The 27,521-nt window shown below is 44.8% G+C and overlaps 2 protein-coding genes across 2 annotated transcripts in view; one reads left to right on the top strand and one right to left on the bottom strand.

Annotated features, from left to right (window-relative positions):
• Nucleotides 1–27,453, bottom strand: LOC141140136 (thiosulfate sulfurtransferase/rhodanese-like domain-containing protein 3). Its single transcript, XM_073626987.1, has 4 exons — nucleotides 27,107–27,453; nucleotides 8,411–8,584; nucleotides 5,315–5,474; nucleotides 1–289 (listed from the first exon to the last, which is right to left on the bottom strand). Exons 1-4 carry the CDS (start codon nucleotides 27,210–27,212, stop codon nucleotides 223–225), a joined length of 507 nt encoding a protein of 168 aa, XP_073483088.1. The 5' UTR covers nucleotides 27,213–27,453; the 3' UTR covers nucleotides 1–222.
• The window catches only part of USP45 (ubiquitin specific peptidase 45), a 317,389-nt gene continuing 317,139 nt past the window's right edge, over nucleotides 27,272–27,521 (top strand). The window contains exon 1 of the mRNA XM_073626986.1: nucleotides 27,272–27,521. The gene's annotated coding sequence lies outside the window, so the exon portion shown is untranslated.

Below are 27,521 nucleotides of genomic sequence, written 5' to 3'. Positions count from 1 at the left end.
TAACATATCATCAATAATGTATTATAGTTTTGGTCATTCTGAGGCACAACTCAGTGTAAAAAATAGAATATTTAAAGGGATACATTCATATTGCACGTGGCTACACATAATCAGCTTAGGCTAAATTACGCTGTAATGCACTATGCTCTCTGTGACATTAACAACATGTAAAAGTGTATCTTAAGTAGTTCTTTGAATGAATACTATAAAATTAGCTGTGGCTCATTGTGTTTTTTCTGTTGCTTCATGCCTAGTCCAGTCATCAAAGCCTCCTGAATAATGATGGACCCTAAAAAGAAGAGACATTCCACATTAGTTCAAAAAGCACTCATTACATCAGGTTTATAGTTTGAACTGAGTTTTCAAGCATTATATACTTACTAGCATGGTATTAGTTAATAAAACACATATTTGAAAAACAATTAAAATTGGACCTTGCATTAAAGGCCAAATACAGGTTAGACTATGCTTGTTACACCTATTTTTAGTGTGTAACACGAAGAATGTTTGCATACGTAATCCCTGAAAACAGCCACCCTTCTTACCTGAATTGTGGGGTGCTTCTTTTGGCAGAAATGTGCCATTTTCTTAATTCAGCACAACTGTGTGTGGCTGTACCCACAAAGCTGCATCAACCAGTCACTGCTATTACTCCCAGTGAATTAATGCTTTATATGCATTCCTTCATGGCAGAAGGACTGTGTAAGGTTTCACCAGTGATTCCTTCACCCCCTAGTAGTCCAGCCACACTTTCTTCAGCCCAGGACCGTACCTCTGTATGGACCCAAGGCCAGAGAAAAACATGGCAAGAGCCTGGGCATTGCACACAAGATACACAGATTGTGTGTGCAATACTCTGCAAAAAAAAAATAAAAATAAATAATTGTTAACTACACATTAATCATCATCTTTTTTTTGCAAAAGCTGGACCTTTAAGTACAACTAAAGGCTCCTGTATGCAAGTCTAAAGAAGTCCCATATCCAGTTACTACGGGATGTACAAACCTCATAAGTAAACAAAAAAACAAAAAAAACTCGCACGACTATTTAAGCTGGCCATAGATGGATTGAAAATAGTCTGGTTCAGCAAGCACCGGGCAAATTTCAATCCATCTGTCGCTGTTCTCACTCAAATACATGTTGATCGAATGATCGGCTTCTCTAGAATGGGAAGTGTGGAAAATTTTCCATTGATCAGCACTGAAGCAAAACGGCTGCAACACTGATCATTGTGTTCTGACAGCAGAGTAGTCCCCGCTGTCAGAATACATAGTTGGTGAGGTTGAGAAAAAAAAAAAAGACACAAGTCTATCAAGTCCAACCTGTGTGTGTGCTTTTATGTCAATATTACTTTGTATATACCTGTATGTTGTGGTCCTTTAGGTGCCTAATAATTTCAAAAAATATATCTATGCTCCCTGCTGAAACCACTGCTTGTGGAAGTGAATTCGACATCCTTACCACTCTTACAGTAAAGAACCCTCTACACCAGCGGTTCTCAACCGGGGGGTCGCGACCCCCTGGGGGGTCGATTGCCCATTCTCCAGGGGGTCGCGAATGCTGGCCGAGACAGACCCGAAGTTACTGCCTGAGTCCGTCCGTCTCGGCCAGCGAGATGTCACTTCCTGGAGAGGAGGGACTACACGGAAGTGACGTTCCGTCGCCGCCATCTTGGTACTCTCGTCCGCAGTAAGGCTTAGACTTAGAAGTCGGCAAGCGGACATCTTTGTACACCCACCGAAATCCGCTTGCTGCGGACGAGTGTACCAAGAGGGAGGCAACGAAACTTGCTGAAGAAGAAGAACACCTGTGACTTCTGGTAAGTCAGACACACAGGAAAAGCTGACAAGACAACATTTTTTTTTATTATGGAGATAGATATTATATAGATATAGATATATATATATATATATATATATATATATATATATATATATATATATATATATATATATATATATATATATATATATATATATATATATATGTCCCAGTTGGTTCCTCAAAAGTAGTTATTCCGTGCCAGTGCTAGATACATGTTTGGAAGCTATACACTTTGTGTATCTAGCACTGGCACGGAATAACCACTTTTGAGGAATCAACCGCAACGTTTATATATAAATCAGTGGTGGGGGCGCAAACAAACTGAAACAATCAGAAAAAAACCCCCATTAAAACGCTGCAACTGTGCCATCAAATGCAGCCACTGTGCCCATCAATTGTCGCCACTGTGCCAGCAAACGCCGCCACTGTGCCATCAAATGCAGCCATTGTGCCCATCAATTGTCGCCACTGTGCCAGCAAACGCTTCCACTGTGCCATCAAACGCAGGAACTGTGCCCTTCAATTGTTGCCACTGTGCCAAACGCAGCCACTGTGCCCATTAATTGTCGCCACTGTGCCAGCAAACGTCGCCACTGTGCCCATCAATTGTCGCCACTGTGCCATCAAACACAGCCACTGTGCCCAACAATTGTTGCCACTGTGCCAAACGCAGCCACTGTGCCAGCAAACGTCGCCACTGTGCCCATCAATTGTCGCCACTGTGCCCATCAATTGTCGCCACTGTGCCCATCAATTGTCGCCACTGTGCCCATCAAACACAGCCACTGTGCCAGCAAATGCCGCCACTGTGCCCTTTAATTGTTGCCACTGTGCCAAGGGCAGCCACTGTGCCCATCAATTGTCGCCACTGTGCCAGCAAACGTTGCCACTGTGCCATCAAACGCAGCTACTGTGCCATCAAACGCAGCCACTGACCCCTTTAATTGTTGCCACTGTGCCAAACGCAGCCACTGTGCCCATAAATTGTCGCCATGGTGCCAGCAAACGTTGCCACCTGTGCCATCAAACGCAGCCACTGTGCCCTTTAATTGTTACCACTGTGCCAAACGCAGCCACTGTGCCAGCAAACGTCCCACTGTGCAGCCACTGTGCCCATCAATTGTTGCCACTGTGCCAGCAAACGCCGCCACTGTGCCTGCAAACGCGACCAGCAAAAATAATTTTACTGTTAGGGGTCCCCACAACTTGGGAAATTTTATCAAGGGGTCACGGCACTAGGCAGGTTGAGAACCACTGCTCTACACGGTTTAAGGTTAAACTGCTTTTCTTCTAATTTTAGTGAATGGCCGTGGGTCTTTTTAAGGTCCCTTGCGCAGGAACGTTTTATCCCTATTGTGGGGTCACCAGTATGTCATTTATAAATTGAAATCATATCACCTCTCAAGTGTCTCTTCTCCAGAGAGAATAAGTTCAGTGCTCGCAACCTTTTTTTCATAACGAACATCCTCCAGACCCTTTAGCTTTGTTGCCCTTCTTTGTACTCGTTCCATTTCCAGTACATCCTTCCTGAGGACTGGTGCCCAGAGTCTTGTAGAGTGGTAGAATTATTTTATCCCTGGCATTAACCCCCCTTTTAATGCATGACAATATTCTGTTTGCTTTGTTAGCAGCAGCTTGGCATTGCATGCCATTGCAGAGCCGATCATCTACTGGGACCCTCAGATCCTTTTCCATCTTAGATTCCCCCAGAGGTTCTCCCCCTAGTGAGTAGACTGCATTCATATTTTTGGTACCCAAATGCATTATTTTACATTTTTCTACATTAAACCTCATTTACCCACCCCATTAATATGTTCAGATCTTCTTGCAAGGTTTCCACGTCCTGTGGAGACATTATTGCCCTGCTTTGCTTAGTATCATCCGCAAATACTAAGATTGAGCCGTTTCCCCTCCAGATAGTTTATGAATAAATTAAATAGGATTGGTCCCAGGACAGAACCCTGGGGGACCCCACTTTGTACACCGGACCATTCCGAGTACCCCCCATTTATCACCACCCTCTGAACTCAGCCTTGTAGCCAGTTTTCAATCCATGTACTCCCCTTTAGTCCATGCTCACGAACCTTCGTTTGTGCGGTAAATGTTTATGGGGAACTGCATCGAACGCCTTTGCAAAATCCAGATACACATCTACGGGCCTTCCTTTATCTAGATGGCAACTCACCTCCTCATAGAAGGTTAATAGATTGGTTTGGCAGGAACGATTCTTCATGAATCCAGGCCGATTACTGCTAATGATACCTTTTTCGTTACTAAAATCTTGTATATAGTCCCTTATCCCTGCCAAGGATTGCATACTATTGACGTTAGGCTAACTGGTCTGTAGTTCCCAGGGATATATCTTGGTCCTTTTTTAAATATTGATGCTACATTGGCTTTTCTCCAATCAGCTGGTACCACACCAGTTAGTAGACTGTTCTTAAAAATTAGGAACAAAGGTCTGGCAATTACTTGACTGGAGTTCCTTAACCACTTAAGGACCGATCCTCTTTTGCTAGAAAATGACTTAGAACCCCCAAACATTATACATTTTTTTGTCATACTTCAACATGTCACGCTTCAAAAATTGCACCTGCTCGTGGAATGGCGACAAACTTTTACCCTTAAAAATCTCCATAGGCGACGTTTAAAAAATTCTACAGGTTGCATGTTTTGCTTTACATTTTTTTCTTATTTTTTCACTGTTCTTTAAAAAAAAAAATTCTGTCACTTATTCCTATTACCAGGAATGTAAACATCCCTTGTAATAGGGAAAAAAAGCATGACAGGACCTCTTAAATATGAGATCTGGGGTCAAAAATACCTCAGATTTCATATTTACACTAAAATGCAATAAAAAAAAAAAAAGGCCCTTTAAGAGCTATGGGTGGAAATGATGTTTTGACGTTGATTCGGCCCTACAATTGTATGGAGAAGGGTGGGAGTTATCTTCCCCTCACTCTTTTCCATACCCAGCATGTGAAAAGATCCGATCGCCTCCACCGCTGCCGACGGCTCCTGTAAGCGGCGGAGGGCACCGGAGCGCGGCGGGGGATCTCGTTGCGAATCTGCCGCAGAGACCACTTTTATCTGAAAGGGGACCGCTGGCCGAAGAAGAGGATACCGGTGTTATGGCAGCTATGGATTTTAGTAATAAAAATGGTATTAGCAGTAATCAGCATAGATTCAGGAAGAATCATTGCCAAACCAACCAATTAACCTGCATTGAGGCTTCTTTACTGTTAGAGCGGTAAGGATGTGGAATTCCCTTTCACAGGTAGTGGTTTTAGCTGGGAGCATCGATAATTTAAAAAAACTATTAGATGGGCACCTTAACCGCAAAATACAGGGATATACAATGTAATATAAAACATAAAAGCGCACACACACGTTGAACTTAATGGACTTGTGTGTCTTTTTTCAACCTCACAAAAAAAAAAAAAAAAAAAAAAAAAAAAAAGGGAAGGAAGGAGACCCTCAATATGCTTACCGATTGTAACCCAGTGATGTTGCTACTTCTAAAGCTCTACCACTTCGAATCCCTGCCAGGCAAGAGAACACTAGAGTGTTGGATTTTTCTGGAAGCTTTTTATGATATTTCGCTTCAAATTCCTCTGGGGTCAGTTGTAGTCCAGCTTGTAGATCACCCACTAAATAATAGCAAAATATCAGGAAATTAAACACGTAGAAATAACAAAAAGTCTATTAAAGGATAAGTCAACCTTAACATAAATCTCTACAGACATTCACAATGTAACACTAACCTATATAACCCTGTAAAGAAGAAATCAGTATACATACCTTTTCTGCCGCCGACCCGATACCACTCTGACCTGTCAGCTGCGGCTTCGCTGTGGAGGCGGGTGCAGAGCACACAGCCGACAACAAAAGCCCCATAGTGACTATGGCTGAAATCACTTTCCATTCATTTCACAGCCACTGTCGGCTGTGTCCTCTGCAGAGCTTCCGCCGCTGGAATCCGGACCGGCTCAGCTTCAAAAAAAGGCACGTATACTGATTTCTTCTTTACAGGGCTAGATAGGTTAGTATTAGATTGTGGATGTCTGTAGATGTAGAGACTTTAGTATTAGGGTGGACTTATCCTTTAAGACATTGGAAATGTATACACATATAAATTCATGAATGATAATATAACAACATTCCTGAAATGAAAAACGGATGAATTTGTGCAATACATAAGAGACCGCTTATGGCCTCCTCCCACCTCATGCGTCTTTATTATCTTACCTTAAAAACCCCTCATTCCCTCCAGCCTTTACCACAGCGTCCACCTTTAACCACTTGCCGACCTGCTCACGCCGATATACGTCAGCAAAGTGGCACAGGTGCGCAAAACCATGTACCTGTATGCCACTCAGTCATCCGAGGTTAGCGGGCACGCGAGCGTGCCCGCGGACACGATGTCCACCGGTGGCCCGCGATCGTGGCACGGAGAGGCAGAATGAAGAGATGCCTATGTAAACAAGGCATTTCCCTGTTCTACCTAGCAACAAGACAGGGATCTACTGCTCCCAGTGATCGGGAGTAATGATCTGTCATGTTCTAGTGAGCCCATCCCCCCCCCCTACAGTTGGGGCACGCTGAGGGAACACAGTTAACCCCTTGATCGCCCCCTAGTAGAGCTGCACAATTAATCGTTAAAAAAATCGTGATCTCGATTCAACCCCCTGATGATCTCTATTGCAGAGTTTGGATACTTTCATATAACAAGTGGAGAGACTTATCTGCTCACTCAGCTGTCAAAAGAAAACATACTGGCAGTCTGCCAAGTTTTTAAAATGAAACATTGTAACCAACTCTTCCTTCTTAGATCAAAGGGCTAAACTTCTGTGTGAAAAAAATAAAAACTTGGCAGACTGCCTGGATTTTAAGTGTGTAAATGCAAGAAGTTTAACCACTTAAAAGGCTAAATCTTTTTCTGACACTTGTTTCTCAAGTTAAAAATCAATATTTTTTGCTAGAAAATTACTTGGAACCCCCAAACATATATATTTTAGCAGAGACCCTAGGGAATAAAATGGCAATTGCTGCAAAATTTTATGTCACAATGTATTTGCCCAGCGGTCTTTCAAACGCAATTTTTTGGGAAAAAATATACTTCACTGAATAAAAAAAAAACAACAAAAAAAAAAACAAAAACACACGAAACAGTAAAAGTTAGCCCAATTTTTTTTGTTTTAATGTGAAAGATGATGTACGCCGCGAGAATTGTGATTCTCATTTTAGCCAGAATCATGCAGCTCTACCCCCTAGTGTTTAACCCCTTTCCTACCAGTGACATTTACACAGTAATCAGTGCATTTTTATAGCACTGATCACTGTTTAAATGTCAATGGTCCCAAAATAGTGTCAAAAGTGTCTGATCTGTCCGCCCGCCGCAATCACGATAAAAAAAAAAAAAAATTTAAAAAATAAAAAAATAATTTAAAATCGCACATAGCTGCCATTACTAATAAAAATAAAAAAAAATTTATAATAAAAATGCCATAAATCTATCCCCTATTTTGTAGACGCGATAACTTTTGAGCAAACTAATCAATAGGCGCTTATTACGATTTTTTTTTTTTTTTTTTTTACCAAAAGTATGTAGAATACATATTGGCCTAAACTGTGGAAGAATTTTTTTTTTTGGGATATTTATTATAGAAAAAAGTAAAAAAATATTGCCTTTTCAAAATTGTTGCTTTTTTTGTTTATAGCGCAAAAAATGCAGAGGTGATCAAATACCACAAAAGAAAGCTATTTGTGGGAAAAAAAAGGACATCAATTTTGTTTGGGTACAACCGTGCAATTGTCAGTTAAAGCGACGCAGTGCCGTATCGCAAAAAAGGGCTTGGTCAGGAAGGGGGTAAATCCTTCCGGGGCTGAAGAGGTTAAACCTTGATTTAATCACTGTCACTTTATCACTCGTACTACCTTTAAATCGTTTTCTTTGCTGCAGGCATCTCAGTCTTCCATATTCAGATATGTTTTACTATTTACAACTTAAAGCGGAGCTCCACCCAAAAGGGGAACCTGCGCTTGTCTGCCTTCCAGGTATTAGGAAGCGTGTATGTGGTTTTGACAGGTACCCGCTCCTGGCTCAGTCTGCAGCCCCCCCCTTTAATTCCGCTGCAGCCTTCTGGGATACTTTGTAGGTCCCAGAAGACTGCGGGCCATTCATTCAAAGAGCAGCACGTTTCGTGCATTCGCAGTAGGAAACTAGCTGTGCAGCTGCAAGGCTGCACTGCCAGCCTCTTAGTCAAGATGGCGGCGCCAACACCCAATAGTCAATTGGATAAATCGGCTTGGCTGAGAACACCACTGGATGCCTGGAAAGGTAAGTGCCCTAATATTAAAAGTCAGCAGCTACAGTATTTGTAGCAAATTTTTGGGAGTCCCCAAGGGATTCTCTTAATTTGCAGGGATTTCCTCTTATAACCAAACAGGAAGTAAATGCAAATCTCCCCAAAGGGACAAGATGGCAAAAAAAAAAACAAACAAAAAACAAAAGAACTGACAGGGGTTATAGCACTCCCTTACTCTATCCATGGAATGTTTTTTTTTTTTGCCTCATATGACTTACATGGAATATTTATTGATCCCTTAATAAGGCCATATTCTTTAATTTCCCAGGGTTCCCGAACGTCAATAAGAACAACTCCATCATTCTTCAGCAAGTCCTTCAGCTCTTCGTATTTAATAGTCAAGTCAGGAGTAACAGATAAATGGCGAACCATATGCCATCTTGGGCTTAAGGCTGCAAAAAAATTAAATGGAAATGGTAAATTATCCAAAGATACCTTTATATAATATTCAGCATTTTATTTAAAAGGCAGGTTCAGGAAAGGAAAGAATAGCCGTTAGGATGTATCCTATAAAAGAATGTAGAACTGACATTACAATGCTTACAGACATCGTCTGTCACACTTTTCCCTCTCCATGTCAAGTATGTAATGCTTTATTAAAGTGATACTTTAATAGGGGTTACGTGTAAATAAAGCACAGCCTGTGAAAGAGCCAAGTGCCTCCCAGCTACTATAGTGCTCCCCATCCTCCCACAGTGCCTCCCAGCTACTATAGTGCTTCCCAACCTCCCACAGTGCCTCCCAGCTACTATAGTGCTCCCCAACCTCCCAGCTACTATAGTGCTCCCCAACCTCCCACAGTGCCTCCCAGCTACTATAGTGCTCCCCAACCTCCCAGCTACTATAGTGCTCCCCAACCTCCCACAGTGCCTCCCAGCTACTATAGCGCTCCCCAACCTCCCACAGTGCCTCCCAGCTACTATAGTGCTCCCCAACCTCCCAGCTACTATAGTGCTCCCCAACCTCCCACAGTGCCTCCCAGCTACTATAGTGCTCCCCAACCTCCCACAGTGCCTCCCAGCTACTATAGTGCTCCCCAACCTCCCAGCTACTATAGTGCTCCCCAACCTCCCACAGTGCCTCCCAGCTACTATAGTGCTCCCCAACCTCCCAGCTACTATAGTGCTCCCCAACCTCCCACAGTGCCTCCCAGCTACTATAGTGCTCCCCAACCTCCCAGCTACTATAGTGCTCCCCAACCTCCCACAGTGCCTCCCAGCTACTATAGTGCTCCCCAACCTCCCACAGTGCCTCCCAGCTACTATAGTGCTCCCCAACCTCCCACAGTGCCTCCCAGCTACTATAGTGCTCCCCAACCTCCCAGCTACTATAGTGCTCCCCAACCTCCCAGCTACTATAGTGCTCCCCAACCTCCCACAGTGCCTCCCAGCTACTATAGTGCTCCCCAACCTCCCACAGTGCCTCCCAGCTACTATAGTGCTCCCCAACCTCCCACAGTGCCTCCCAGCTACTATAGTGCTCCCCAACCTCCCACAGTGCCTCCCAGCTACTATAGTGCTCCCCAACCTCCCACAGTGCCTCCCAGCTACTATAGTGCTCCCCAACCTCCCACAGTGCACCCCAGCCCTCTTGAATGCCCCAGCCTCTAACAGTGTCCCACACTGCACCCCAGCCTTTTCCAGAAACCCACTTGAGTGACTCACCTGCGTGGTTTCTTTTTTTTAGCGCATGTGTGAAGCGACACCATTCATTTGAATGGGCCGCCCTCTGCTCCATGCATGTTAAAACATGCAACTGCGTCCCTGTGCTTGGGGCGCCATTAAGTAGTAATGTCACCGCAAGTATGTTGCGCATTCTAGTGCGTTGTTCCTCGTTTCTGCTATGGTCAGGTGTGATCGGGGCCATAGGCTAAGACCGAGGGGCATTTAGAGGCAGGAAAAAAAAAGCCATTAAAAGCAGCATTTGCATGAGGCCTTAGAGTTCCTGCACACTATAGCTAAAAAAAAAAAAAAAAAAAAAAAAAAAAAAAAAAAAAAAAAAACCACAAACTGCTCCTACAAGCGTTAAGGGCTAGTTTACACTTGCTTCAAAACAAGGCTTCGGACACGCTTTGTTAAAGCTTTCTGCTTTCAGAACGCCAGTCAAAGCTTCTGTCACTAAATAGAAAGGTTAGCCTACAGTCCTGTTTACACCTGCTTTAGCTTGGTGCTGCGATGAGGCTTCAAGCGAGCTTTGCCATAGACTTCTATGGAGGCTTTGAAGATGCTTTAAAGCACCACTGAAGCTAACGGGGGTATAATTTTTGAAGCGAAGCAAGGCAAAGCAGGTGTAAACAGGTAACCATTTTATTTAGTGACAGGGGCTTTGACTAGTGTTCAGAGAGCTTTAACAAAGCCTGTCCAAAGCCTTGTTGAAGCCGAAGTGTAAATGAGCCCTTAATCTTTTATTTCCTCTGCCTCTTAACTCCTCTCCATGTTAGACTACTTTCACACTGCTCTGTATAGGGGAAAAAAAAAAAAATTCATATGCGTTTTTGCCACGTTTTTCCACATTGCATTATATTTAATGCAAGCATTATGCATTTTTGACGTGTTTGCGTTTTCCCTATATCACTTCCCACTATTCTACTGCAATTTTCATGGGACTATTAGAAGTTATCAAGCCTGGGATCACAGAATTGCATGACAAGGGAAATCACATTATATTCCAAATTCAGTGCGATTTCAGCCCCATTGACTTCTATGTTATCTCACAGAAGTCACATCAGCATAGATAAGAAGCATTTCTATGCTACTGATGGATCATTGTTTATTTTTAACTGTAACCTCTTCTTCCCAGCCATCCTTGCTTGGTTATCACTGAGGCAGTTTTAATCCTTCTTGCGATTGATCGAACCTTCAAGCGATCGTTCGGCTAAAGGAGGGATAGAAAGATTGATCAAAGGATCAATCGATCGAATGAAAAAAAAAAAAAAATCATTTTATCGATTAAAAGGACTGAATTATCAATCAAAGGGAGGAAGGAAGGATCTGGCAATAAATGGAAAGATCGACCACAGGAAGGAAGCATTGATCGTCGAGAAGGAAGGATCGACGGAAAGGAAGGAAGGAAGGATCGACGGAAAGGAAGGAAGGAAGGAAGGAAGGATCGACGGAAAGGAAGGAAGGAAGGAAGGAAGGATCGACGGAAAGGAAGGAAGGAAGGAAGGAAGGAAGGATCGACGGAAAGGAAGGAAGGAAGGAAGGAAGGAAGGAAGGATCGACGGAAAGGAAGGAAGGAAGGAAGGAAGGAAGGATCGACGGAAAGGAAGGAAGGAAGGAAGGAAGGAAGGATCGACGGAAAGGAAGGAAGGAAGGAAGGAAGGAAGGATCGACGGAAAGGAAGGAAGGAAGGAAGGAAGGAAGGATCGACGGAAAGGAAGGAAGGAAGGAAGGAAGGAAGGATCGACGGAAAGGAAGGAAGGAAGGAAGGATCGACGGAAAGGAAGGAAGGAAGGAAGGATCGACGGAAAGGAAGGAAGGAAGGAAGGAAGGATCGACGGAAAGGAAGGAAGGAAGGAAGGAAGGATCGACGGAAAGGAAGGAAGGAAGGAAGGAAGGATCGACGGAAAGGAAGGAAGGAAGGAAGGAAGGATCGACGGAAAGGAAGGAAGGAAGGAAGGAAGGATCGACGGAAAGGAAGGAAGGAAGGAAGGAAGGATCGACGGAAAGGAAGGAAGGAAGGAAGGAAGGATCGACGGAAAGGAAGGAAGGAAGGAAGGAAGGAAGGAAGGATCGACGGAAAGGAAGGAAGGAAGGAAGGATCGACGGAAAGGAAGGAAGGAAGGATCGACGGAAAGGAAGGAAGGAAGGAAGGAAGGAAGGATCGACGGAAAGGAAGGAAGGAAGGAAGGATCGACGGAAAGGAAGGAAGGAAGGAAGGATCGACGGAAAGGAAGGAAGGAAGGAAGGAAGGACGGGAAGGAAGGAAGGAAGGAAGGATCGACGGAAAGGAAGGAAGGAAGGATCGACGGAAAGGAAGGATCGACGGAAAGGAAGGATCGACGGAAAGGAAGGATCGACGGAAAGGAAGGATCGACGGAAAGGAAGGATCGACGGAAAGGAAGGATCGACGGAAAGGAAGGAAGGATGGAAGGAATGACCGACGGAAAGGAAGGAAGGAAGGATCGACGGAAAGGAAGGAAGGATCGACGGAAAGGAAGGAAGGATCGATCGACGGAAAGGAAGGAAGGAAGGAAGGATCGACGGAAAGGAAGGAAGGAAGGAAGGATCGACGGAAAGGAAGGAAGGAAGGAAGGATCGACGGAAAGGAAGGAAGGAAGGAAGGATCGACGGAAAGGAAGGAAGGAAGGAAGGAAGGATCGACGGAAAGGAAGGAAGGAAGGAAGGATCAACGGAAAGGAAGGAAGGAAGGAAGGATCGACAGAAGGATCGACGGAAAGGAAGGTAGGAAGGAAGGATCGACGGAAAGGAAGGAAGGAAGGAAGGAAGGAAGGAAGGAAGGAAGGAAGGAAGGAAGGAAAGGAAGGAAGGAAGGATCGACGGAAAGGAAGGAAGGAAGGATCGACGGAAAGGAAGGAAGGAAGGATCGACGGAAAGGAAGGAAGGAAGGATCGACGGAAAGGAAGGAAGGAAGGATCGACGGAAAGGAAGGAAGGAAGGAAGGATCGACGGAAAGGAAGGAAGGAAGGAAGGATCGACGGAAAGGAAGGAAGGAAGGATCGACGGAAAGGAAGGAAGGAAGGAAGGATCGACGGAAAGGAAGGAAGGAAGGAAGGATCGACGGAAAGGAAGGAAGGAAGGAAGGATCGACGGAAAGGAAGGAAGGAAGGAAGGATCGACGGAAAGGAAGGAAGGAAGGAAGGATCGACGGAAAGGAAGGAAGGAAGGAAGGATCGACGGAAAGGAAGGAAGGAAGGAAGGATCGACGGAAAGGAAGGAAGGAAGGAAGGATCGACGGAAAGGAAGGAAGGAAGGAAGGATCGACGGAAAGGAAGGAAGGAAGGAAGGATCGACGGAAAGGAAGGAAGGAAGGAAGGATCGACGGAAAGGAAGGAAGGAAGGAAGGATCGACGGAAAGGAAGGAAGGAAGGAAGGATCGACGGAAAGGAAGGAAGGAAGGAAGGATCGACGGAAAGGAAGGAAGGAAGGAAGGATCGACGGAAAGGAAGGAAGGAAGGAAGGATCGACGGAAAGGAAGGAAGGAAGGAAGGATCGACGGAAAGGAAGGAAGGAAGGAAGGATCGACGGAAAGGAAGGAAGGAAGGAAGGATCGACGGAAAGGAAGGAAGGAAGGAAGGATCGACGGAAAGGAAGGAAGGAAGGAAGGATCGACGGAAAGGAAGGAAGGAAGGAAGGATCGACGGAAAGGAAGGAAGGAAGGAAGGATCGACGGAAAGGAAGGAAGGAAGGAAGGATCGACGGAAAGGAAGGAAGGAAGGAAGGATCGACGGAAAGGAAGGAAGGAAGGAAGGATCGACGGAAAGGAAGGAAGGAAGGAAGGATCGACGGAAAGGAAGGAAGGAAGGAAGGATCGACGGAAAGGAAGGAAGGAAGGAAGGATCGACGGAAAGGAAGGAAGGATCGACGGAAAGGAAGGAAGGATCGACGGGAAGGAAGGAAGGAAGGATCGACGGAAAGGAAGGAAGGAAGGAAGGAAGGATCGACGGAAAGGAAGGAAGGAAGGAAGGATCGACGGAAAGGAAGGAAGGAAGGAAGGAAGGAAGGAAGGAAGGATCGACGGAAAGGAAGGCAGGATCGATCGACGGAAAGGAAGGCAGGATCGATCGACGGAAAGGAAGGCAGGATCGATCGACGGAAAGGAAGGCAGGATCGATCGACGGAAAGGAAGGCAGGATCGATCGACGGAAAGGAAGGCAGGATCGATCGACGGAAAGGAAGGCAGGATCGATCGACGGAAAGGAAGGAAGGATCGATCGACGGAAAGGAAGGAAGGATCGACGGAAAGGAAGGATCGATCGACGGAAAGGAAGGAAGGATCGATCGACGGAAAGGAAGGAAGGATCGACGGAAAGGAAGGAAGGATCGACGGAAAGGAAGGAAGGAAGGAAGGAAGGATCGACGGAAAGGAAGGAAGGAGGGAGGGAGGGATTGATGGAAAGGAAGGCAGGAAGGATCGATGGAAAGGATCCATGTGAAGGAAGGGAGGATCCATGGAAAGGAAGGATCGATAGAAAAGAAGGAAGGAAGGAAGGAAGGAAGGAAGGAAGGAAGGAAGGAAGGAAGGAAGGAAGGAAGGAAGGAAGGAAGGAAGGAAGGAAGGAAGGAAGGAAGGAAGGAAGGAAGGAAGGAAGGAAGGAAGGAAGGAAGGAAGGAAGGAAGGAAAAACCATGTCTTCCAAAAAAAAAAAAAAAAAATTTTAAAGAACATTCTTTCGATTTTCTAATCATTAGTGGGGTCAAATCAACATTCATAGAAAACTTCTTGGTCAAAGGCATTTTCAGACAGTGTATGTGGTTTTCGTTCAGAAATTACATTAATTTGAATTTTCTCAAAAGAAAATCTAATGAAAATCATTAGTATGAATATTCTCGTCAGAAAATCGATGTGCATGGCCAGCATAAGGCTTGGTTCACACTTATGCAGTTTGCTTTTGATTCATTTCTGCAGTGTTTTGCTGCGTGTGTTGCATTTTTTGCACAAGCAATTTGCGTTTTACATTTTTTTGTGCTTTAAAATTACATTAAAAAACGCAAATTGCTACTATAAGGGGGTTCATTTATACTGTGAAACAGTGAAAGATATTTATTACACCCAGAAGTAGGATATATGGGCATTATAACTAGAAGTCAGACATGAAGCTATATGAAGGGTGGACGGGAGATCTAAATCTCGTATATTAACCACTTCAGCCCCGGAAGGATTTACCCCCTTCCTGACCAGATCACTTTTTACAATTCGGCACTGCGTCGCTTTAACTGCTAATTGCGCGGTCATGCAATGCTGTACCCAAACGAAATTTGCGTCCTTTTCTTCCCACAAATAGAGCTTTCTTTTGATGGTATTTAATCACCTCTGCCGTTTTTATTTTTTGCACTATAAACGGAAAAAGACCGAAGATTTTGAAAAAAAAAAAGAATGATATTTTCTACTTTTTGTTATAAAAAAAATCCAATAAACTCAATTTTAGTCATACATTTAGGCCAAAATGTATTCGGCCACATGTCTTTGGTAAAAAAAAAAATGTCAATAAGCGTATATTTATTGGTTTGCGCAAAAGTTATAGCGTCTACAAACTAAGGTACATTTTCTGGAATTTACACAGCTTTTAGTTTATGACTGCCTATCTCATTTCTTAAGGTGCTAAAATGGCAGGGCAGTACAAAACCCCCCCAAATGACCCCATTTTGGAAAGTAGACACCCCAAGGAAATTGCTAAGAGGCATGTTGAGCCCATTGAATATTTATTTTTTTTGTCCCAAGTGATTGAATAATGCCAAAAAAAAATTACAAAAAGTTGTCACTAAATGATATATTGCTCACACAGGCCATGGGCATATGTGGAATTGCACCCCAAAACACATTCGGCTGCTTCTCCTGAGTACAGGGATACCACACGTGTGGGACTTTTTGGGAGCCTAGCCGCGTACGGGACCCCAAAAACCAAGCACCGCCATCAGGATTTCTAAGGGCGTAAATTTTTGATTTCACTCCTCACTACCTATCACAGTTTTGAAGGCCATAAAATGCCCAGATGGCACAAAACCCCCCAAATGACCCCATTTTGGAAAGTAGACACCCCAAGCTATTTGCTGAGAGGTATGGTGAGTATTTTGCAGCTCTCATTTGTTTTTGAAAATGAAGAAAGTCCAGAAAAAAAAAATTATTTTTTTCTTTTTTCAATTTTCAAAACTTTATGACAAAAAGTGAGGTCTGCAAAATACTCACCATACCTCTCAGCAAATAGCTTTGGGTGTCTACTTTCCAAAATAGGGTCATTTGGGGGGGTTTTGCCACCTGGGCATTCCATGGCCTCCGAAACTGTGATAGGCAGTGAAGAGTGAAATCAAAAATTTACGCCCTTAGAAAGCCTGAAGGCGGTGCTTGGTTTTCGGGGTCCTGTGCGCGGCTAGGCTCCCAAAAAGTCTCACACATGTGGTATCCCCATACTCAGGAGAAGCAGCAGAATGTATTTTGGTGTGTAATTTCACATATTCCCATGGCATGTTTGAGCAATATATCATTTAGTGACAACTTTGTGCAAAAAAAAAAAAAAAAAATTTGTCTTTTTCCCACAACTTGTGTCACAATATAAAATATTCCATGGACTCGACATGCCTCTCAGCAAATAACTTGGGGTGTCTACTTTCCAAAATGGGGTCATTTGGGGGGGTTTTGAACTGTCCTGGCATTTTATGCACAACATTTAGAAGCTTATGTCACACATCACCCACTCTTCTAACCACTTGAAGACAAAGCCCTTTCTGACACTTTTTGATTACATGAAAAAATTATTTTTTTTTGGCAAGAAAATTACTTTGAACCCCCAAACATTATATATTTTTTTAAAGCAAATGCCCTACAGATTAAAATGGTGGGTGTTTTATTTTTTTTTTTTCACACAGTATTTGCGCAGCGATTTTTCAAACGCATTTTTTGTAGAAAAAACACACTTTTTTAAATTTTAATGCACTAAAACACACTATATTGCCCAAATGTTTGATGAAATAAAAAAGATTATCTTAGGCCGAGTACATGGATACCAAACATGACATGCTTTAAAATTGCGCACAAACGTGCAGTGGCAACAAAATAAATACATTTTTAAAAGTCTTTAAAAGCCTTTACAGGTTACCACTTTAGATTTACAGAGGAGGTCTACTGCTAAAATTACTGCCCTCGATCTGACCTTCGTGGTGATACCTCACATGCATGGTGCAATTGCTGTTTACATTTGACGCCAGACCGACGCTTGCGTTCGCCTTAGCGCGAGAGCAGGGGGGACAGGGGTGCTTTTTTTTTTTTTTTCCCCCTTTATTATTTATTTGCTTTTTTATCTTATTTTTAAACTGTTCCTTTCATTTTTTTTTTAAATCATTTTTATTGTTATCTCAGGGAATGTAAATATCCCCTATGATAGCAATAGGTAGTGACAGGTACTCTTTTTTTGAAAAAATTGGGGTCTATTAGACCCTAGATTTCTCCTCTGCCCTCAAAGCATCTGACCACACCAAGATCGGTGTGATAAAATGCTTCCCCAATTTCCCAATGGCGCTGTTTACATCCAGCGAAATCGAAGTCATAAAATGCTCGTAGCTTCCAGTTTCTTAGGCCATAGAGATGTTTGGAGCCACTCTGGTCTCTGATCAGCTCTATGGTCAGCTGGCTGAATCACCAGCATTCTCAGGTTCCCTGTTGAGACAGGAGAGCCAAAGAAAAACACGGAAGCAGTCTAGAGGCTAATTAGCCACTAGGATTGCTTTTACATGAAAGCCGACCGCTGGCTGAAAAGAATGATACCAAGATGATACCTAAACCTGCAGGCATCATTCTGGTATAACCACTCAAAGTCGTGAATGGCGTACCTGAAGACAAAAAAAATGGTTAACAATAAAGCACAGTAAACGGTAAAGTATAAAAAATTGCATACCTGAAAAGCAAACATGATAAAACATAATAACAATAAAACATTGCAGAATAGAATACAGTAAAAAAGAGCAGAATAAAGAGAGAATAAAGAGAGAGAGAACAATAAAACAACAACTATTTTTTTTTATTTTATATTTTTGTTTGTTTTTTTTTTTGTTTTTTTTTACACTTTTTTTTGTAACTAACTTTTAGAACGGTAACCGGTTCCAGGTTCGGGTCTCTCAAAATGTGATGGCATCTTGGGAGACCCTGTAAAAGTTTGCCTAGTCTGTGCAATGCTGTACCCTACGCTAATACTCAACTAGTGAATGGTAGCGTTCAAAACATTCACCAATGCAAAGACCAGGATTGTCAGGACAGGAGGGACAATAATAGCGGGTGTCACGCCTATATCCACGCTTGCTGCAGACACAACATCTTTTTTGGGGGGGTTCGTTGGGTAGGGGTACTCGGGAGGACATAAAAATGCCTCTCATGCAGCCGACTGCATTTGGTTGGGAATGTGAATGGGGGAATTACGGGCTCTGCAGAAGCGGTGGGTTCCCAATTAGGATTGGCGAATGCAGCAGGAAGGGCATTATGGGCACGACGGGCCTGTGTTTGTCTTCTTGATGGTAGCGGGACACTACTTGTGCTTGCCACCTCACCAGCTTGAACTGCACTTATGGGACTCGCAACGTCACCAAGTGTTACTGCAGTGCTGGTTTGACTACGACCGGGGTGTACTAGGCCGCTGGTGCTTGCCAGTTCACCAAAACGCTACCAAAAAAACTGTTAGCGATCACAGGGATCAGGCCTGACTCTGCGAACGCTGCAGTTATGCGTTTAGTGTTTTGTAAGTGACAGTGATTGATCGATACTGCACTTGGGTGGGCTGGGCTGGGCCGGGCGGAGGGGCAAAACGCAGGTGCTAGCAGGTATCTGGGCTGATCCCGCTAACACTGCGTTTTTGGGAACCCTAAACTGCTGGGGACGCTAGTATAGATCTGATTGGATCAGATATTGATCCGATCAGATACTATACCACTAAGGGAGGTGTACGGTGCGTGCGTGGGTGTTAGCGGTACTGGCACTAACCTGACGCTGCTTGGGGCTGGTGCTTGGCAGTTCACCAAAACGCTACCAAAAAAACTGTTGGCGATCGCAGGGATCAGGCCTGACTCTGAACGCTGCAGTTATGCGTTTAGTGTTTTGTAAGTGACAGTGATCGATCGATACTGCACGTGGGCTGGGCCGGGCGGAGGGGCAAAACGCAGGTGTTAGCAGGTATCTGGGCTGATCCCACTAACACTGCGTTTTTGGGAACCCTAAATGGCTGGGGACGCTAGTATAGATCTGATCGGATCAGATATTGATCCGTTCAGATACTATACCACTAAGGGAGGCGTATGCTGCGTGCGTTGGTGTTAGCGATACTAGCGCTAATCTGCCGCTGCCTGGGGCGACGCATATCACCGCCGGGTGATCAGGGGGCTAAACCTTTATTCGGTAATAAACGGCGGGTGCCCTGACACTATAAAAAATAAACGAACTAACCAGCGTCACCCGTAACGGTTATACGGTGATCAGTGGTGAAAGGGTTAACTAGGGGGCAATCAAGGGGTTAAAACATTTATTAGGTAGTATATTGGGGTCCCTGATGCTATAAAACGCTGACGGCGAACCTAAATATTTATGTCCCTAACTAGCGTCACCAGTGACACTAATACAGCGATCAGAAAAATTATCGCTTAGCGACACTGGTGACGGGGGGGTGGTGATCAAGGGGTTAAAACTTTATTAGGGGGGTACCCTAGACCTAAAGGGGGCTAACACTAACTGCCCTACCACTTCTAACTGTCACAAACTGACACCATGCAGTAATCAGGAAAAAAAAAAAAAAAAAAAAAAAAACCTGCTTGGTGTCAGTGTGACAGGGAGGGGGGAGGGGTGATTGGGGGGGGGGGGGGGGGGAGATCGGGGGGCGGGGGGAAATCGGGGGTGTAATGTATGCCTGGCATGTTCTACTGTGTTGTGTTTTACACTTACTCAGATGTCTTCTCTCCTCGGCGCCGGAACGGAAACTGCCGAGCCGAGGAGAGAGGACATCACATCCTCTGCCTCTGTGTACTATACAGAGTCAGGGGATGTTTCTCATTGGCCGCCCGCGGGAAGGCAATCACGTACCAGGTACGTGATTTTGCCTGCCCGTGCCATTCTGCTCACGTATATAGGCGTGAGGAGGTCGGCAAGTGGTTAAAAGTAGTACTAAAAGCTGAGACTTTTTTTCATGGATATGATCATTTTAAATATAATGCACAATACTGGTAAACGTTTACTTTAAATGTAATTGTAATGCCTTCTAATACTTCCAGTCTGTCGGCCTCCACCTTCTCTGTGTTTAGATGCTGATTTTCCCTGCACAGAGTCTTTAACCACTTCAATACTGGGCACTTCCCCCCCCTTCCTGCCCAGGCCAATTTTGAGCTTTCAGCGCTGTTGCTGTTTAAATGACAATTGCACAGTCATACAACGTTGTACCCAAACAAAATTTTTATAATTTTGTTCCCACAAATAGAGCTTTCTTTTGGTGGTATTTGATCACCTCTGCCGTTTTTATTTTTTGCTAAACAAATAAAAAAAAAAAAGACTGAAAATTGGAAAAAAAAAAAGTTTTTGTTTCAGTTCTAAAATTTAGTAAATAAGTATGTTTTCTCCTTAACTGATGAGGCTGCACTGATGAGGTGGCACTGATATGCAGCACAGATGGGCACTCATAGGCGGCACAGACAGATGGCACTGATGGGCATTACTGCTATGGAGGCACTGGCAGGTATTGCTGATGGGCACTGATTGGCATGATATGTGGGCACACATTGGCATCCCTGGTGGCCATGGGTGGCATACCTGGTGGTCATCAGTGGTGGCCATCCCTGGTGGTCATCCGGGGGGGGGGGCTGCACTGATGATCAATGAGCGCAGACCCCCCCGTCAGAAGAGCAGCCGATCGTCTCTCCTCTACTCGCATCTGCCAGATGCGAGTGAGGAATAGCTGATACACGGCTCTTCCTGTTTACATCGTGATCAGCGGTGATTGGACACTGCTGATCACGTGGTAAAGAGTAGATCGGAGTTGCGGTGTGTCAGACTGACACACCACAACAGCGATCGCCATGCTGCACGCCGGTTTGTGATCCTGATTACGACATATGACATCCGGTCAGGATAACAGAACCACTTTCCCGATGTCATATTGCTATATGGCGGGCGGGAAGTGGTTAAAGAAAAAAATTTTTTTAAAACAAACGTTATATACTTACCTGCTCTGTCTAATGGTTTTACACAGAGCAGTCCAGATTTTCCTCTTCTGGGGTCCCCCACCGACACTTCTGGCTCCTCCTGCCTTCAGAGTGCCCCAATAGCAAGCTGCAAAGTATAGTATAGAGTTCCTCTATAACAAGCTGCAAAGTATAGTATAGAGTGCCCCAATAGCAAGGGAAAAAAAAAAACTTCTGCCTTTAGAACCACTCACTTCCTGCCCAGGACTTTCACAAGTTCTCTGGCACTTACTGACATTTATGAATGGTGTACTGAGCTGTATGTGTGCTGCACTGTATTTCCTGATATGTAAATAAATAATGCATTCTGTATGTATTAATGTATGTATGGATTAATCAATTAGTTGTTTCGGCTCTAGTTTTTCATCCGTTTTTCATTCCTTTCAATGGAGGGATGCATTTTTGGTGGATTTTTTTTCCTGGACCAAAAATGCATCAAGCAGGATTTTAACCACAACTGAAGTGAAACAGACCAGTGTGAAAAGAGCTACATGGTATGTAAAGGGATGCAGTTTTCTTTCACTTTTTTTTTTAGTGGTAGTAACCACTTGTACATACAGGTAAGCCTATAATAAGGCTTACCTGTAGGAACTGTGAATATCTCCTAAACTTGCACAGCTTAGGAAATAGTCAGAGTGCATGCAGTCGGTGACATCACGGGCTGCATGTGCTCTGAAGGTCCGGCATGTGCAGGAATTACAGCATTGCGCCCCTGGCCACCCATGTAGCCGAAGGCCGCGAACCTGGAAGGAAGACCTCTCAGCAGTTACAGCGCTCTGCTGGAGAGCTTCATTTTAAAGCAAGTCTTTCATAATGTGCTAGTACGTGCATACTAGCACATTTTGACATTACTTTGTAGGGGTTCCCCCCTCAACTGCAGTTTACCAACGCTTTAAGGGCCAGTTCACACCACAAGCAGTCCACTGCAGGTTTTTTCTGCATCAAAAACGCATGGAGTAGATTATATGGTTTCCAATGCTATAGTTCACACCAGTGCAGTCAGTTCCAGGGTGTTTTTTTTTTTTTTTTAAACTGGAACATGCTGCATTTTTCCTGCAGTGGAATGCGGTAAAATGCATCAAAAACGCACTGAAATGCATCAACACACCAGACCCCAGTACAGTTAAAAAAAAAACGCATCTGGAATGCATCAAAAACGCACATGCAGAAATGCATCTGGACTGGATCTGGAGTGCATTTTTTGTGGTGTGAAAAAGCCCTAACAGAACAAGAACAGAATCGCATGAAAGCAGCCTTAGCCTATGTGTCCATGCACACTAGGGGAGTTTAGAGGCAAAGAAAAAAAAAAAAACCTTTCGAATCGCATTTTTTTGAGAGGCGCTTTTGACATGAACAGAATGTTCCTTTATTAAGCTATAGGCATGGTACAGTTTATGAATTACAACATGGATATAGCTAAAGGTACATGGAAGTTGTCTTACAGCAGTTGAGATTCATACTCAAGAGATCAGTAGAGTGCAGTTATAACACATAAAACCGGGTACCCCATGGGAGATAAAAGTTGGGATTAACAAGCGAGATCTTGGCTCCCAGCCTGTCAAGAGGAGATGTCTCAGGGGAACTACCCCATCTATACGGTCTAGGGTTGCCAAACTCTCTCGTATTTCTTGGGGCAGTTTCTGTTTACATATGTCAGTTTGTACATAGGAAGAGCCGAGTTAATAGATCCCCCCCCCCCCCCTCCAAGAACCTACGGAGGGAGTCGGGAATTCAATCTTAGCATGATCTCTCTTCTAGCATAGTATAATAGAAAGGAGATAAGTAGTTTGGTGTATCTAGGCCTTTGGTCATCATCATGAATACTTAGGAGCAGCAGCTCAGGGGAGGTCGGGAGGGCCAGCTGGAGGCGGAAGTTTATGAGCTCAACCACCTCTGTCCAGAACCGAGCCACTCTAGGGCAGCTCCAGAACATGTGTATGCATGTGCCAACATTACTCCCACAGCCAATGCAATTTTCAGATCTCTCAGGGTAGATATTATGCAACCTCTAGGGCGTAAAGTATACCCTATGTAAAAATTTGACCTGAATCAGTCTATCCCTAGAGGAAGTCAACACCTGGGCACTTTCCCTAAGGCAGTCATCCCAGTCCAGGTCTGGTATGTAGGCCTGCCATCTCTCCCAAAGATGTTCCATTTTGGGAGAGTTGACCACCAGTAAGTCAAAGTACAGGGTTGATAAAGGTTTGATAAACGCTCTTGGGCCAGCCTTTCTTCTATAGGGTCCATAGCTAGTTTCAGCATATTGGGGAACTGGGCTCGCATAGCATGGCGCAGCTGGAAGTACCTGAATGTCATCCACCCGGGTAGACAGAATTGGGTTTTAAGTTCTGTCAGTTAGAGCAGTCTCTCAGAACATCTCCCAGGATCTTAATCCCATATCTGGCCCAGAGCTGGGGGTCAGGGGTGGAGCGAAGATGTGGGAGATTGGGATTACCCCACAACGAGGTGAATGAGACCACCTGTTGGGGCAGGTAAATCTTGTCCTAGCGATAGTCCAAACCCTGAGCGTAGTCCTAGTAGGATAAAGTAAAACAGTATTGGCTCGGGTCCCCAATAAATCAAATTCCCTAGTTACTGGAGAGATCCCAGACTAGCTGCCTCGAGACAGACCACAGCATTTGCCCGCGAGTGTAAAAACCACCAGCGGACAGTAACTAGCACGGTGGCCCAGGAGTATACTAGCAAGTCAGGCAGCGCCAGGCCTCCACAGGCGCCCCCCATATGAAGCCACCCATACATTTCTCCACCTCTTTGAAGAACAGGTTAAGCAATTGCGGAAGACAGAGAAACTTGGGGAGGAAGATCATTTTCAGGAGGTTCATTCTTCCCATAAGATGCAGGGGTAGCGAGGACCACGCTGTACACTTCTCCCTAATTTGGGTAGGTATCGGGAGTACGTTGAGTTCGGAATAGCTAGCCTGTTCCCTCCTGACCTGGATGCCCAAGTATTTAAACTGCTCTACCTACATCAACTGAGTATCTGGGGCATTGGTTCTTGCTTGAGGGTCAAAGGGGAAAAGAATGGACTTATCCCAGTTAATGCGCACCCCCGAGTAGTGACTGAATTCATTAAACAGGTTCAGGGCTGCCTTCAGAGAACCATCTGCATCTTGCAGATAGAGCAGCGCATCATCAGCGTATAAGGAGATCTTCTCCTCCAGCGGCCCCACCTTCAGTCCCTTTATCTTGTCAGACTCCCTAATAAGAATCGCCAATGGCTCCAAAGCCAGGGCGAACAGGGAGGGAGATAGCGGACATCCCTGTCTGGTACCCCTCTGCAGTGGAAAGGACTCAGGCAACCTATCGTTGGTGCAGATTCTAGCTCGGGGGGAGCTGTACAACAAAACCAGTGGAGGAAATGAGGGCCAAAGCCTAACTTGTCAAACACCACCCATAGGAATCCCCACTCTACCGGGTCAAAAGCCTTTTTGGCATCGGGAGAGGCTATTACTCTACTCCCATTATTAGTATGAGGGATGGAGAGGTTCAGAAAGAGGCGGCGGAGGTTGATGTCTGTGCCTTTGCCTGGCATGAAGCCAGTTTGATCAATATGAATTATATCTTCCAGTACTCTGGATAACCTGTTTGCCAATACCTTTGCCAAGATTTTCGCATCTACAGTAAGAAGGGATATTGGTCTGTATGAGGAGCAATCCTCAGGGTTCCTACCAAGCTTCGGCACCAATACCACCACCGCCTCTGACATAGAGGCCGGCAGCTCCCCCAAGCGCAAGAATTGTTTGAACAGAGGTAAGCCTGGGGGCAAGTAGGTCCAAATGTTGTGTGTAGAACTCCACATGTAGTCCATCAACACAGGGCATTTTTCCTGGCTTAAGTTGGGTCATGGCACTTCCTCTAGCGTTATTTATTGGTCTAGGTTGGCACAAGTCTTGTCGTCAATCCTAGGGAACTTAATTCTGTCAAGATATAAATTTAAGTCAGAGGTGGCATAGGAGACTTGCGTGGAGTAAAGCTGTCTGTAGTAAAGGAGGAAGCAGTCGTTAATCTCGGTGGGTGTGCGCAGCACAGCTCCAGTGTGATCTCTAACTCCACTAATGGTGGTCACTGCAAACTGTCCCTTCACTAGCCAAGCCAACAACCTACCATTCTTATTTCCAAATTTGAATATTCTTTGAGCAAGGTGTAGCCGGGATTTATGGGTCATGTCTATCCTTAACAGGGATAACTGCTGTAGTGCAAACTGCCAACCACATATGCAGTGGGATTCAGGTTTGCCACATAGGCGGCCTCTTTCTCGCTAGCTTCCCTCTCAAGCTCGTCCAGAGAGTGTGCAGACGCTTTGCGTGCTGCAGCTATGCAAGATATATAGGCCCCCTGGGCCCAGGCTTTAAGGGCATGCCTAGTAAACACAGGGGGTAGCAGAGTCTACATTAGCAAGCCAATAGCGGCACATACCCTCCTGAATATGTTCCTGTATGGCAGGGTCCTCTATCCAGAATCTGGACAGACGCCACATCCGCTCCCCCGAGACCAACCCAATCCGTACTGGAGCATGATCCGAGACCCCCGTTGGGAGCATACTGGCCTCAGAGATCCTGCGCAGCATGGAGCGGAGGAGAGGGCCAACTTGATGCACGAGAACATCCGGAAGGATGCTGAGAGAAAAAGGGAACTCCATCAGATGGGATGCCAGACATCCACCAGATCGAACCCGCTCATCCATTGGGCCAGTCCAGGGGACCAGTGAGAGGTAGAGGAGAGTCTGTCCAAATCGGGAGAGGGAGTCATGTTGAAATCCCCCATAATCAATACATCATCAATACTGTATCTTAACACTTTCTGTATAACAGTGGTAAGCACAGAGACATCAGCCGGGGGGAAATACAAAAAGGAGGAGCTTTTGAGTAGAAAAAAAAAAACAAAAAGTAAACAAAACACACCCCCACACACTAAAGCCTCGTACACACAATCGGATTTTCGTCCAGGAATTGTGTGATGACAGACTGTTTGCCTAAAATCCGACCGTTAGTACGTTCCATCAGACAATTGTTGGCCAACTTTCTGCCAACAAATGTTGGATTGTAGGCTAGTAAATTTTCAGCAGACAACGGTCTGTTGTCAGATTTTTTATCGTCTGTACACAAGTCCATCAGACAAAAGCCCAAAGTACAAACAGGCATGCTCGGAATCAATGCTCACCAAACACATTAGCAGAAGGTGCCCAAAGGGTGGTGCTCAAGAGCTGAAATTCCATGTAGTACATCACTACGTTCGTGTTTGTTGGCTGACAATTGTGTATCGTTAGTATGCAAGACAAGATCCTGGCACATGCCCTTTGTGGACAAAAGTCTGGCGCTTTGTCTGTGGAAAATCTGATCGCGTGTGTACGAGGCTTAAGACCCCATACACACTATTAGATTTTCTGCTGATTTTTGTCTTCAGATTTACCAAAACCATGTAGTGCAATGGCCTGTCTGATTGCATACAAACGGAAACTCCTAAGGTTTGACCTCATATTATATGGTTGTGGTAAATTTAAAGATAAAAATTTGCAGAAAATCTAATAGTGTGTAAGGCTCCATTCACAGCTAGGCGTTCCGGATCACGGGACGCACTTGCGAACTTGTTACTTTCAATGGTGCCCAATTGCGGCGCAATATAGCTGCCACTGCCGCCTGACAAATCACGCAAAGTCACGGGATGCCTGTTGCCTAAAAGTAGTTCTGAAACTTTTTTTTTTTTTTTTTTTTTTTGGGGGTTTGCCCGATTTGTCATGCAAAAAAAAATAAAAATAAATAAATCACACTGCAATTGCAAACGCGTCCTGTACTTTGGAATTGCGGCAATTCCACCAATGGGGCCTTATGCTCACAAACACGCCATTTAGTTCAGCGTTTTTAAGTGTACATTGAAAAATTAGCAAAAAATAAACAAGCTTGCAAAAGCAAATGCTGCTAAAGTGTTGTGCGATAGGAGTATTTGTGTGCATGGAGCCTGTATGTTTGCAGCTCCAGGAAAGCAGAGTCCTTATGTGGTTTATAGTCACCTGGGTGGTGTGCCCGGATCCCTGCTCTTATGGCTCCCCCATAGCCGACATACTGAGCACACACCGCCCTCACTGATACACACAGCCGACCCAACAACACCGCCATGGCACCGGTCCCAGGGTCACCTCTCACACAGTACCGGATATCTCCTCCTATAGGGAGAGAGGGGCGGGGCGATCTCTCCGGAAATGACTCGCTCACTGACTCCCGCTACTCATCTCCACACAGCCCGCTGTCAGTAGAGTGTACGGCACTGCATTCATCAGTAATGGTGTGTCTATGGGGCCATAAGCCTGTATAGGAGGACGTGGTTAGCGGTGTGGACCGTGTGGGCTTCCGTAGTTGTGTGTTGTCACTTCCCTGGGGGGACACGTGGGGGGTTTGAGTGACAGAACACAGCTGCTGGACTCTGTG

Source organism: Aquarana catesbeiana, linkage group LG04 (genome assembly GCF_042186555.1).
Source record: "Aquarana catesbeiana isolate 2022-GZ linkage group LG04, ASM4218655v1, whole genome shotgun sequence".
Taxonomy (NCBI): domain Eukaryota; kingdom Metazoa; phylum Chordata; class Amphibia; order Anura; family Ranidae; genus Aquarana; species Aquarana catesbeiana.
This window is presented reverse-complemented; position numbering and strand designations above follow the sequence as displayed.